Raw genomic sequence first — 14,415 nt, 5'->3', positions numbered from 1 at the left:
ATATCACTGACAATAGTTTATTAAACCGGGAAGCTTGGGTATATAAAAATATTTGTTAACATTATTTCAAAGATCAAAGAAAACTTCAGTCATACTAAAAACGTGATAAGGAACTGATCAGGGAAGTCTGATGACTCAGGTTTAGCTTCGAGGGCAGGAGGTGGTTGCATATTGTGGAATTTCCTCTGACATAATGCAAGGATGAGGGTGCATCTATTCTCTAGTGTTGTGATAATATAAAAAGCCAGAGGAACACTTCATTCAGCACAGATCCTCAGAGAGAGCTGAGAACACAGCTTCTAGAACAAGAGCCAAAAGGAAATCGGAAGAAACCACTTCATCTTGAGTAAACATGACTTCCAAGCTGGCTGTGGCTCTCTTGGTAACCTGCCTACTTTCTGCAACTCTCTGTGAAGGTAAGCACAGCTTTCCATTTGTCTCAATGTGATCTCCAGGTTGCAAAACTACCCTAAATGCATTGAGAACAAACACCAGGAAGACAAAATAATCTTTGTAGTTATTTAATGTTAAGTTGAAGTTTTAGTATTTAGGCTGTATAACACTTGGGAAATTATAAAGTTTGATTAATATAGACACTGCTCTTATAATTTATATTCTGCAATATGCATATATTTCATATAAAACTTTAATTGATAGAATATTCCATTAAGGACAACAGTTAACCAAATTATCTATTAATATTGAGCAGGTTTAATTCAGATAATTCAACTTCAAATAGTGCTTTTTTACAAGCTTCTAATAATTATCAGTTCCTATTAGGTTTAAAGATACCCTGATTGCTGACCTTGAGTTTGCTCCAATGAAATAAACAGTTTATAATGCTGATAGTTTAAATTTCTATAGTTTTTCTTTTAAGCATTAAGGATTTTAGTACGATATGACACCTCTGTGAAGTTCATTTACATTTTCTATTAAGTCTTTCAGAAAGCAGTTTCTATGTTGGTGAACTTAGTTTGCATGTGTTAAATAGCACTTCATTATTACCAATGATTATGTAATACTGATTGGAAGAAACAGTATAATGAAGATGTCAGCCTAGCACAAAGATAACTCTAATGTTCTATGTAGAAAGCTATTCGATGTTTTTAGCAATAACTTTTAAAATAGAACAAAACTTAGGTCAAGGGCTAGGACATCATCTGGACCTCAGGGTCAAGACTGGGTCTTCTAGAATGTGATGTTTTCTATGTTACTCAGACAATCATGTTGGGATTAAAGAGGGAGTAGCTAGCAGAGCTGTACCTCTTGATGAAATCCCTAACCATTCTTTATTTCTTCTTCACAGCTGCAGTTCTGGCAAGGATGGGCACAGAACTTCGATGCCAGTGCATAAAAACTCATTCCACACCTTTCCACCCCAAATACATCAAAGAACTGAGAGTGATTGAGAGTGGACCCCACTGTGCCAATTCAGAAATCATGTAGGTACTTTAAAAAAATGATTAGTTAATTTGCTTAAGCAAACCTAAAATTTGAGGAAAGTGGAAATATCCAGGAAAATTCTAGGTACTGGGAATATATAAGTGAGCCAAACAAAGCAAAACTGATAGAACAAAACTTAGGTCAAGGGCTAGTTTGAAGTTGAAGGCTACTTTGGTCTTGGATTATGCTTGTACTTGAGGAACCATGGTTAGAATGGGAAAGGTAAATACTGCTATTAACCATCTCTCCCATTTCAGTGTCAAGCTTGTTGATGGAAGAGAGCTTTGCCTGAACCCCAAGGAAAAATGGGTGCAGAAGGTTGTGGAGATATTTTTGAAGAGGTAAGTTTTTTAGAAAATTATTTAAATTCTTCATTTATTCTGAGGCATAGAGTCCCAAAGTCAGACCATTAATTTCCTGCTGCTGCTTCTGAAAATCTTTTAATTAAAAACTTTTTAAAAATAAAAAGCAGCAATAGTGAGATTGCTATATTTATAACTGGTAAAACCATGCATTTCAGCTTGTCCAGGGAGTCTGCTTATGCTTGTGACCTGTATCATGAGGAAGGTTTCCTCTGTACTTCACAAGTGTTCTATTTTAGATATTTTTTTCTGATCTCCGTATATACAGTCAAAATTATAAGACATTTCTAACACATGAATGTCTGAAAATACATTAATTTTTCAAGAAAATATATTTTCAAGAACCCTACTTGTCTCCTTATTAGAACATTGATGATATTGAATTATTTTATTCTCTTTTGTTTATTTTCAGGGCTGAGAATGAAGATCCATGAGGAAAAAAAAAGTGTTCTCCATGGTATCCAAGAATTCTTCAGTAAAGATGCCAATGGAATTTCAAACAAATCTAATTCAGCACTTCATGTATTGTGTGGTTGTGTTATGAGGCTGCCAGATAAAATATAGGATGCCCAGCTAAATTTAAATTTCAGTAAAACAATAGATATTTTTTCATGGCGTCATGCAACATGTAGGATGTATTCGTTTAAAACAACTGTTTGAAACTATGTCAAAGTTTAGGAATTAGAATTGCTAGAAATGTGATATTTCAAAATTACATAAAAATGATGGCACAATGATGTTTTCTGTAAATCCAAATTTAGCTGGAAATCACAGATTTTTTTATTTGTGAAATCTGGCAGATTCATATCTCATCTGCAGACCAAGATCCACGAATCTTTGGTTTCTCCTTTATTCCTAAACTGGGGAAAAACTTATCGGTTTTTCCATCCTACCTCACAGGGATGTTTTGAGGACATGTGGAAGCACTTTAAGTTCTTTTTGTGGTCATGTTAATTATTTTCAAGTATAACTTATTCACCTATTTATTATTTATATATTTATTTAAGCATCAGATATAGTTATATTTGTGCATGAATTTGAAACAATGGAAAAGGGAAAGAAAGAATCTTGGTCGATAAAGTAGTATAATGATGTTAGAGTGAATTTATATTTATTGTAGATATTAAATTTTGTTATATTATAGAAAATTTGATCAGAATTTCCAGACTTAGCGGGAAAAAAAGATAATCAGTTAAAATTTATTTGATGTAGGCAACAAATAATGTTTCACTGTAGGTGTGTCATTGTTACCTGAAATTTTAGTTGAGCCGACAATCCTAGTTTTGATGATCTTGCTCTTCCCTTGTTATTGGTAGCTTGTTAGCAGTGCTATGATGAATTACAGAATCCTGAGTTAGGACTACTTTTCTCAAAACAGTCAAATTTCAACAGTAAGCAAAGTAATTTCTTAGTGACTAAAATTTATTTACAATGTATAAATAAATTCTCATAATTTGATTTAAATGATTGTTTTTTTAACTACCATTGTTTTTTTAAGATGCTTTTTATGAATTCCCAAAGACTTTTTTTCTACTATGTATGATATCATATCATGGAAATATAAATATAACTACAAAACATTTAAAATATAATTTATTATCAAAGTTATCAGATGTTTGTCTTTGTTGCTTTAACTTATTGTAAATCTACTTGTTTATATTAAAATAAAATTTGATTCAAAAACAAATATTCTGCTTTAGGATTTCATGTACTATTTATCTTTTATTATAGATAAACAGAACCCCTTTCCAGATATGGGTTACAGACAGCTTTGGTTTCCAAAATAGGTTGTTGGAAATTTTCTCTCAAATTCTCACAGCATACTGTTGTGCTAATAAGTCTGACTTTAGATTTTCAACCAACCAGTCTATGTGTCCGAATATCTGAATGCAGATGGATGGGATTACTTAAAGAGGGAAGAAAGTACACCTTATGATGTGTTTATCAGCAATTGAGAAGTAAAACTGACACATATAAGACAATATAGGCTAAAATATAATTATTTATAATCTGTGATAGAGAGAAAAGCCTGTTTCCTCTTAAAGTTCCCAATTCACATTAACTCACATAGAAGTAATAGATTTAATAAAGTAATAAAGAAACCAACCGGAAATTCAACGCTGATTTTCAGTGTTCAGAAACATCTTGATTGTTTCCTTCCAGAGATTTCTCCCTGCCTATATCTCTTCCCAGGCCATGACTTGGGACTCTTATTTTTCCTCGGTGTTCTGACTGAATTTCATTTCCATATTCTTCTCTCTCACTTCAAGGTTTCTGTCCACCCCACTTTGCAGTCTGTCATCCTGTGGGTCTCATAGATGAGTGAATAAGTAAGATAATAAAGTAGTTTTTAAAAGATGTAGCTAAGCAATACATAGCATTCTTTGAAAGTAGAAGCCAGGGTTATCTAACATAACTAGTCTACGCTTTGGAAAGAAATTCTGAACTAGATCTGAAGGATAAGTAGGAGATAGCTGCATAAAAGGAAGAAGGGTATGTAGAGAAGAGCAGTCTAGACAGAGGGAGGAAGTAATCTGCAGGCAAGAGCACAACACGATTGGAGAAGTGAAAGGATTTCAGTGTGACTGGCCTTGGGCATGAAACAGAAAAAGTACTAGCAACAAAATACAATGTATTTTTCAAAAAGCTTAGCACAAAAATGAAAATTTTGGTGGATTTCAAATTGTGAACCCTAGATGCAATTCTTCTGTGTCTCTTTCCAAAAAAGAAATGGAAGACCAGAAAAGCAACTCAAAAAATCCCCTTTTAGGAGTTTTTCAGTGTTGGTTGAAGAGTGAGTCAATGAAAAACTCCCAACCTTGTATAAAACCTCTTAGTGTATTAAATACATATCTTCAATCTGGTCAGTGTTCAAATGTAAAAGCAAAATGAAAACACCTGCACCAGCCTGGTAAATCCTTTTAATGAGTACTCCAAAAACCTACCTCCAAAAACCTACCTCTCAATTTCCTCTTTATCACCTTCATTGTACACTAAATGTCTTCTTCACTGTCTCACCGTGTTGTCACTGACTGTGAGACAGCAAAAGATTTCATTAGAAGGCCATCACATAGATCAAATTGGAATTTCAGCATCATATAAGTGAGCCAAAAAAAGGAAAAATCATAAAAGGAAAACAGAAAGAATCTAGGAACAAGAATGAGATAAAAGGAAAAACCTATCAAACTGCTGAAATTAAATTTTTCCTTCATTTTGCTTCCATGATATGAATAAATCAAGTATATTGACATGGCTTTCATTTGTATAGACGAAGATTTAGACATAAACTTGAACATGGAAGCTCTCACCACAGACCTCTGATTCATTTGTGAGATCTTCAAATTATTAATCTAATTTTCCCAAATAGAAGCCTGAATGCAAATACACAAACACAAAGAATGATAAAGTGTTCACCTTAAAACTACATTGAGTGTAAAATACCACAGTAAATACATTGTGCATGCAAAATCTTAATTATCACAATTCTCATTTTATTCTCAAAATTTTGGTAAATAGGTAATTTTTACTGCAATACAGCTATTTTGCCATCTGGGCTGTGTTGGAAAATTTCACAAGAATGATGAACTATTCTGCTTTTTGCTTATGGGGTAATAATATAGCAAGTTAAAATTGCTTACGAATGTATTAAGGAAAGTTTGAGAAACCAGTAATTACTTCATTCAATTGCCTTAAAAGAAAGGTGGACATTGCCTCAAGTTAGGTTATCATTAACCAAAGATGTGGAGATCATAACAAATAGGGGGTTTTCCAAGGCATCAGGGAAAATGCTGATTTTCAATTTCATCCTACAAGATTTACAGAAGAGGAAACTAGGAATGCTCTAAAAGATCATACATGGGACAAAAAAATCTAACTCTTAAAACATTATTTGTTAAGATGATAGATGAACAAAAGCAAACCTTTGATGGAATACAAAAATAGGAAACATTCATCAACATTTCCGCCAGAAGTTTGTTTTAGATACAAAGAAATATTCTAGTGGTTTTGTAAAAAATTATGGTGTGGAGGAGAAGATACACTTTCAAGATATCTAGCAATTACATTTCACAGGGCATGGATTTAGCTCATATTTTAATCATGTTACAATGAAATTCCATTGTCGGCATCCTAAGTTAACCTTTGGTCTTAGGCCCCATTCTATGTTTCACTTGCAGTTTTATTTTATTTTATTTTATTTTTTTTTGACTCACATGAATTTTTTTTTGTTTTTCAGTGCACAAGAAAGTTAACACTATACAATACATATTTGTACATAACACAACACCAATGAAATACAATAAAGAGTGATACAAGGTATGTGTGCACTGATAAGAATGTGGAATGTCAGAACCTTCTACACTTCGAGTGGGAACACAAACACCTTAACTGCTTTGGAAAACAGTTTAACAATTTTAGCAGTTTCTTAAAAGGTTCAACAATACTGTGCAACCTAGCAATTCTTTTTCTAAGTGTTTACCCCAAAGATTTGCATGCCAATATCCAGAGCGGCCCAAAATGGAAACAACCCACATGTCCATCATATGGATAAACAAATTTCAGTGTATCCATACAATGGAACACTATGCAACAAAAAGAAACAAAGTACTGACACAGAAAAGCCTTATGGGAAAGGACAGAAGCCAGACACAACATAAGAAAATATCTGTCAATTTTTTCATTCATATGAAATTCCAGAAAAGACAAACCTCCAATGATAGAAAGCAGATCAATGTGTGCCAAAGATCAGGATTGGCTGCAAGGAGCCCAGAGTTTTTCAGAATGATGGTGATGTGATGGAAGTGTTTTATGGCATGACTGTGGTTGCAAACCCAGCACTTGTCCTAGTTTACTGCCCAGAAAAAGGTTCCGTTGTGCAGCACAGGAAGGAGGAATCCAAGTGGATCCCCACAGACTCCCTGAGTTGAAGACATGGAGTTATAAAGTCAGAGAGGATTGAGAAGCTGCTACCCCTGTGGGTCTGCGGCTTGGCGGTGGCTCTGGGATCCTTGATGGTCATTAGGGTCAAAAACAGGAAGCAGCCTCATAAGTAAACCATTCTTCATTCTGATCTTTTCTGATTGTGCTCACTGGCTCCTCGATCACCAAGGGGCGAACGGACCCACTGTGTTCGCTTACAATCCTTTTTGTCAGTAGGATCCTTAATTACAAGCCAAGCGTTGTCAGACTGCGATAGGACACGGCCCACGTGGCTCGCTCTGTACTGAGTCCTGCGGTCTCATGCCCACTCAGAACCCCGACCCTCGGGGACCGCCTCCGCGCCGCGAACGTTCAGGAGGGATCCGGGAGAACGAGCGGGGAGGCCGAGGAAGGTTCGGTGGGCAGGCGCCGCCAGGCCTGAGCAGGGTCCTCGCCAGGTGCTCCTGGGCCGCCCCTCCGCCTGGGACGCTCCCATCCCGGACTCTAGGGAACTGAGCAACGGTTCCTCGCCTCTTCGAGGATCTGCCCACGGAGCAGGCCTTCCACAGCCCCTGGCCGACCCCCACTGCGGGGCGGGGGCGCGGTGGCCAGCAATCTCACCTGCAGTTTTAGTATTGCCCTAAGTGGGAAAGTTTTAGTATTCCCTATTTGTGTAAAAATATACTACCAGTAGATGCTTCTGTCTAGATATAGTTTTTCTTTTTGCTTCCAAAAATGTACACTATGCCCCTTAGAGCAATACCCTTGAGAAATAAGTTATTGAAGTGGCTTGTTTCTGCTCGGGTCTCCCTGGGTCTCCAGAAGCCTCATTATGATGTGTGTGAATTATCCCCCCACGGACTTTCCACCCTCTTTCCATTCTCTCAGGGCCTGCCAGTTGTGCTTTGTGAATAGCTCATTCCTAAACTTTCTTAAATAAGTGAAATTTTGTTATTGTTTCCATTCATACTTATATTTCTGGTTATTAAAAAATTCATATTCCAGGCTCCTTCTGAAAAGCTTGACTGAATCAAGAACATTTGTAGAATAGACTGCTAGATATATCTGAAGGTAACTTTGGGTGGAAATTTCTATGAATGTTTCCCATCTTGATTTCCCATGAAAGGCATGTTCTTTACCTACTTATCTTACCAAATAATGTTAAAAAGTCTTATGACAATGATATTTATTTAACTTTATGTTTATCTTTGGGTATATATAAAGCACAGAAATATGCCTTTCTTTATTCATTATAAGAGTTGAATTCTTTGACCTTTATGCAATCTTTTGTAGAATTCCTAATTGCCACTTCTCTAAATTGAACTTGGCCAAGAATTATTCTGATACCTGAGTAAAGAAGAAAATCTTAATATTTTCCTCCTTTTTCTGTTTTCCTGATCTATCTTATTCATCTTCACTTATGAATATGTTTTATAGGCCTCTATGCTACCATGAAAAGGACACTAACATCTACTTTTCTAGCACCAAACTTTGTTTCTGAATATTTTGACTTTCTAGTTCACCAAAACAATTTATGTAGGTACTTTTCCCCTAGGAGGGGGAACATAACTTCATAATTCTTAATTATGAGCCACACACCTAGTGACTTAATGCTAAAGATTGTAATATGGAAAGAGGAGAAGAAAGAGTTCATAGTAGAGAAACCTGAAAAATACTATCTCATCCAGTAATCAAGTCAATGTCACAAGTTGTAATGAGGTCATGAAAATGGCAACTCACCTTTGTGGTCTTCCTCCCCAAAATACATGACCTCAGGCTAATCATGAGGAAAACATTAGATGAATTCCAGTAAGGAATGCTACAAAACACTGGACTAGTGCTTCTCAAAACTATCAAGGTCATCACAATAAGAAAATTCTGAGTCAATGTTAGAATTAAGAGGAGCCTTAGGAAATCTTACAATTAAACATCATGTGATATCCAAAATCGATTCTAGAACATAAAAGGACATTAGGCAAAAACATGAATATCTGAGTCAGGTATAGATTTTAATAACAATGTATCAACACTGATTCATTAACAGACATACCCTAGTAACATAAGATGTGGATAATAATGGAAACTGGTATGGGATTTATAAGAACTCTAAAATATCTTCTTAATTTTTCTATAAATCTACAATTGTTTTTTGAAAAGCTTTATTTAAAAAATGGGAAAATAGCAGATGAGGTAGAGAGGGATGATGGGTGGGGAGGGGAGGGGGGATAGTGGGGGATAGGAAAGGTAGCAGAATACAACAGTCACTAATATGCCATTATGTAAAAATGTGAGTGTGTAACCGATGTGATTCTGCAATTTGTATTTGGGGTAAAAATGGGAGTTCATAACCCAATTGAGTCAAATGTATGAAAGATGATATATCATGAGCTTTGTAATGTTTTGAATAACCAGTAAAAAATATATATATAAAAAAAGATGTTGGAAGAGACAAAACTGTCATTATTGCAGATAGTGTGGATTTACACTTGGAAAAATAAAAAAATCAATATAAAAAATGGGAAAATACTCCCCTACCAAATCTATAGCATGTAGTAATATTTTTTAAAAAAAAATTTAGTTGTTGATAGACACGATATCTTTATTTCTGTTCATTTATTTTTATGTGGTGCTGAGGATAGAACCCAGTGCCTCACATACACGAGGCAAGCTATCTACTACTGAGCTACAACCCCAGCCCAGCATGTAGTAATTTGATTTTTTTCTGTCAGAAACAGTGAAACTAGAACATGGGTTATGAAGCTGAAATTTGCTGAGCATGTCCTGTAGGCAGTGAGAGGGCCCAGCGTATTATAAAGCACATCTGTACAACTGTCTGACCTCAAGTGCTCTTCTCAGCCACCATTTGGTCAAAAATCCCCTCCCTTACCAGATCTCAGTGTAATTTGAATCGTGATGATGTAGAAAACCAAAACAGGATATAGGAAGATAGACCTATGGAGATCAAATAAGTCATACTGATATACATAACAATTAAAATATTTAGGCAACATTTCACTCAGTGAGACTCATCTTGACGAACTTAACTGCTCAGGAATACTTGGCCAGAATTCAGCGAAAACCAAACTCACTTTAGCTTTGCTTATAACTTCCTTCTTGTACCCTATAATTTTTCTTGCCTCACATTCTGTTTTGGTAAAACCAGCTTCTGATTATTTATTTTTGTTTTCATTTTAAATACATTCCCAATTTGTTCTCTAGATGCAATAATTTAGATTGTATTTCCAGGACAGACCTTTCCAGGCTGGCTCCCCTCCATGACCTGCCCTCACCCCTTAGCACTGTCTACCTCTGACTGGTTAGAAGAGTCTCCAGCATATTGTAACATAACCTGGAGATGTTCTGGTTCGCTCTAAAAACAAGGAACTTGGCAGCCAAAATCAGAAATATTCTAGAAGGGTTATGTTGAGTAGACCTAGGCAAGGAATACTCATAATAATTTGGACAAGTTATACTGGAATTCTGACTTAAGAAACATGTCTGAATTCAAGTCTGTCCTGTGTTTCTTCATCATTTTTATCCAGGTTAAGAAATATCTATACAATAACAAATCCCTTACTTACCTTTCTTCTTTCCTTTCTTTCCTTTCTTCTATCTCCATGGCACAAGTCATCTGAGACCTTTAACATTTCTCAAGATTCTGTAATGCTGACCTGTTTCCATCCTTCCCCTATTTCTCTACAAGTCAAAGGATAATAATAAACAGTAAAATTATTTTTCACTGGGCTTCTGTGACAATGGTGAGTAAATCCTTCTGAATATTTTATACCAACACTGTATTTTTTGCAAAGAGTTAGTGACAAACACTTTTCATATAAAATTTCCTTACTTTCAGTATAAATAACTATTTACTTTTCTGAAATGTAGTAATATTAGTGATTTATTTTACATAAAATGGGAACTGCATTCATAGTTTTTTACAATATTCTGAAATAAAGTGTTTGCAGTAAAAGTTGTATATACACGTTAAAAACTACAATTTAAACCTCAAGTAAAGGCTCCAAGGAACTGCTTTTCATTGGGGAAAAATGGATCATACAAATTTTAAAAATATGATTATTCCAATGTAAGGAAGAGAGTCTTTCTTTATTGGATATAAAGGGTTTACAATAGTGAAATATAATAGTACACATACACACGCATGCATATACACCTTGAGTTCCTATGCATGTTATTTATTTGAGATTATTATATTCTTTCACCTTAGTACATTTTAAGAAAGGTAATATTATCATATTTCACAATTAAGACTGAAATTCAAAAACTAGGCAGTGAATCCATCAGGATTCTTCATAGCACTGAAAGGAGACAGGGAAGAAAAACAAAATTGAGAGGCTGGTGACAAAATAAATGCTCTAAGGTTCAATATTACAAAGTCTGAGACCTAGAGAGGTAACTGGAGTAGAAAATAAACTCAAGAGTTTCCTAACCCCCAACAGGAACCAGGATATTGGAAGAGGGGAGGGGCAACAGAGCAAGAGAGGAGAACAGAAATTCTCTTAAGGTCACCCTAAAAACATTTGGAAAGACAGGCAAAATTTAAAGCATAACAGTAACAGCAGTGTTCTTAAAACAGAGCAAATAGCTTAAAGCCAAATCTTGAAAAGAAAACTGATCCAGGGGTCCACAGCCTTCTTATGGAACCTTCAGCTCACTAGTTAGACCCTTAAATCAACCTGGAGTCTTCCCATGCCAAGACAGCTGTGAATTAAACCAGAGGGAATTTCCCTGGAGTGGAACACTTAAGAATCCAACCAATAAGAGGGACCACTACTATCTGAAAATCCCTGAAACCCCCTGGCCCTCCCCTTCCCTATGAATAAAGGGAATGAATGGCTGGTGGGGACCTGTGCCAGGGAGCAGCACCCTAGCCCCCCTCAGCCTGTGTGACCCAGGCAAGGGCAGAAAGCTCTACACAGCCTCCACTAACTCCACTCACTCAACTAGATAGAGACAGCTTGTCTCTGAACAGAGGACAGTGGATTCACCAGGCCCTGATCACTGACATTTGGGGTGGCCGTTTAGGAAATCTAGGGATGGTCCCTGGAATTGTGGGGCCTACCAGAGGGAAGTTGCATAAATATCCAGTGTCACAGAGACCTAGTTCTTGGAGGGTGGCATCTGAGGACAGATGGCTGCTGCCAGAATAAATTCCCTGAATTCCCCAGGAGACTTAAGCTGAAGCGCCCACAAAGATAGCTAGAGGGAGATCAGTTAAGATGAAAAATTACCAGAGCCTATGCATAAGGAAATGGCTGCTCCTAGCCTTAACTGGCCCAAAGCCTGACCCATGATCACAAGTGGTGAGTGAAAGGGCATTATTTGGATATTTTTCAGGATATTGAGTCAGACTTGGTAAACAGAGGGATCAAGGCCTGCCATTCACAACCTGGGAAAGTGGAAACTTTCCTCTCTTTATTTCTGACTCTCTTTTTCCCTCTCCCTTCCCCCCATTCTTTCTTCCTCTCCCATTTTAACTAAATTTAACAACTAGGTTTTTTTTTTTTTACTTATTTCAGAACTTTATTACAAGTTTATACCTGAATTTGATGAATACAAGAGATAAACTGCAACAAAATTTTGTTCTTATGAGGTTGAACAGAATAAGAGTTGGCTCAGAAATGATTATAGTAAATAGGGCTCAGTGGCATCTTTTAAAGTTATGCTAATATTGGGATCAGCAGAGGGCAAACATTGACTTAACATATCATTATCTGGATATTCATCCAACCCAGAGCCCTTAAGAGAAAGAAGATCAGAAGGTAGTCCTTTGTTTAAAAGAAGTGATGACTATACCAATAGTAGGTAGACATAAAAATAATATGAAAAAGCAAGGGAAGAAACCACAGCAAATATCCCATAATGCTTCAATAACTGACTACATCAATGCCACAGTATATGAAAAATCTTAAAAAAAGAATTCAGAAAATTCATAGTTAAAATATTCTATGTGCTAAAAGAAGATGACATGTAAGGAGTAAAATCAGAGATAAAACACAGGAAGTGAAAGATCACTTCAATAAAGATCTAGAGAGTCTGTAAAATAACCAAACAGAAATCCTAGAAATAAAAGAATCAGCAAACCAAATTAAAAATTCATTTGAAAGTATCACTAATAGATTAGACTACTTTGAAGATAGTTTTTCAGGCCTCAAAGACAAACTATATAATTTTGAAAATAAAGTTGACCATAAAGAAACAATGTTAAAAGAAAATGCACATAATATTTAAGAAATCTGGGATTGTGAACGTCTAGTGGTCTAGTGCGTTTGGGTCCCTGGGTAAGGGTCGCGAAATCACCGGGACACAGGGGATGCAGAGCCAAGGCAGCAATTGCAACTGCATGCTGAGGTTTATTTGCATGTTTCTTTTATATTCTTCTTCTAACAAAGCAAGCAATTCTTCAATAACACTTCACCCACATAGCCCAAGTATCATGCCTCAGCGGGTACACAGAGCTAAATTCAAGTTGTTCCTGTTCTTTTTGATAAGTACCCTCCCAAAGTTCTTTGTAGACATTATCTAATCCCCTGCTGAGAGCCACAGCCGAGTCTGTATGGCCCCTGGCATTTTGCCAACAGTATTGATTGACAGGCAAGGCGTTAATATCCGCCTCTGCCGCTACTTTTGAGTTCTAGCGCTAATTTTGAGTTCTCGCGCTATTTTTAGTTCTCACGGGGATTCCCCGGGAGTTCCCATTGGTTGGCGAAGGGCAGGAAGAGGGTTTTCCCGGGGAGATATTTCCGGCTGGGGGTTCCTGGAGGAGCCTCGTGGCTTTTCGGGAGGATTCCCCAGGAGCGTGTGTGAGGTTTTTTCTTGCAGTAGAAAAAATAAAATTTGTTCCTGCTTTAGTGGCTCGTGATTTGTGCCCAGCCAGACTGCGGCATTTGGTGGTCCGTACGTGGGATGTCTGAAGCTTGGGGGTAAGTGAATTTGCTCGCTCCTGAAGGAGAGCAAAAAAAATGGGTGACCATTTCAAAAAACAATGTGTTCTTGTTGTGATTTATTTTGTTTTTATTTCAAGTTGCCTGTTCCTAGAACTTTCTCAGGCAAACTGGGGAAAATGGTTGACTCAAGGTTTGAATTTGTTCGCCTCTGAGGAAGACAAATTGTTAGAGAAAGGAGGCACCCCAGTAAGACCAAGAACAGCTAGGGCATATGTTGATACAATACAAAAATGTAGCCCATGGCTTTTTACAGACGAGTTATTAAGTCTATCAATGGGACCATCATGGTATCCTGTAGAAGGATTTTTCTTCAACAAGAAAGAGATGGCTAGTTCTGTTTACTACATTTGTCTAAGATCTTGGTTTTTACAGACATCTGATTAATTACCAAGCTAAAGTGTTAAAATATCAACCACTAAATATAAAATCAAGTACTCTTTACTTATTAAGTTCCATAAGGTAATATATTTAAACATTATGTGTGTTTTCATAAATTGGTAAATGGGAAAAAAAAGGTTTAATATTGCTTTGGTCTGTGTCTTTGCTAAAACAATACTAAGAGTTAAGATTCTATCATGTGTAATTTATATACAGAGAGTATAAGAAGTTTCAGTTGGGTTTCAATTACAGTATAATAGTACCTTAGAAAACATGAAAATATTTCATCTTATTAAAGTGGAGTAATTTGTCTAAATCAGAAATTTTATAAGGGTTGTTTTAGAATGTGA

The 14,415-nt window shown here is 36.3% G+C and overlaps 1 protein-coding gene across 1 annotated transcript; it reads left to right on the top strand.

Annotated features, from left to right (window-relative positions):
- Positions 1-352: 352 nt before the first annotated feature.
- Cxcl8 (C-X-C motif chemokine ligand 8) lies at positions 353-2,239 on the top strand. The gene is made up of 4 exons (XM_026408481.2): positions 353-416; positions 1,307-1,442; positions 1,701-1,784; positions 2,218-2,239. The coding sequence occupies exons 1-4, from the start codon at positions 353-355 to the stop codon at positions 2,237-2,239; spliced, it is 306 nt and encodes a 101-aa protein (XP_026264266.2).
- Positions 2,240-14,415: the final 12,176 nt, after the last annotated feature.

Source organism: Urocitellus parryii, chromosome 10, assembly GCF_045843805.1.
Source record: "Urocitellus parryii isolate mUroPar1 chromosome 10, mUroPar1.hap1, whole genome shotgun sequence".
NCBI lineage: Eukaryota > Metazoa > Chordata > Mammalia > Rodentia > Sciuridae > Urocitellus > Urocitellus parryii.
Note: the sequence above shows the minus strand (reverse complement) of the source record. Positions and strands in the feature narration are given on the sequence as shown.

Bases quoted from the DNA above. Each gene is read 5' to 3' on its own strand.
- Cxcl8 (XM_026408481.2), top strand. From the start codon at position 353: ATGACTTCCAAGCTGGCTGTGGCTCTCTTGGTAACCTGCCTACTTTCT. The intron at 1,443-1,700 runs GTAGGTACTTTA...CTCCCATTTCAG, and splicing joins TGTGCCAATTCAGAAATCAT to TGTCAAGCTTGTTGATGGAA. The intron at 1,785-2,217 runs GTAAGTTTTTTA...GTTTATTTTCAG, and splicing joins GTGGAGATATTTTTGAAGAG to GGCTGAGAATGAAGATCCAT.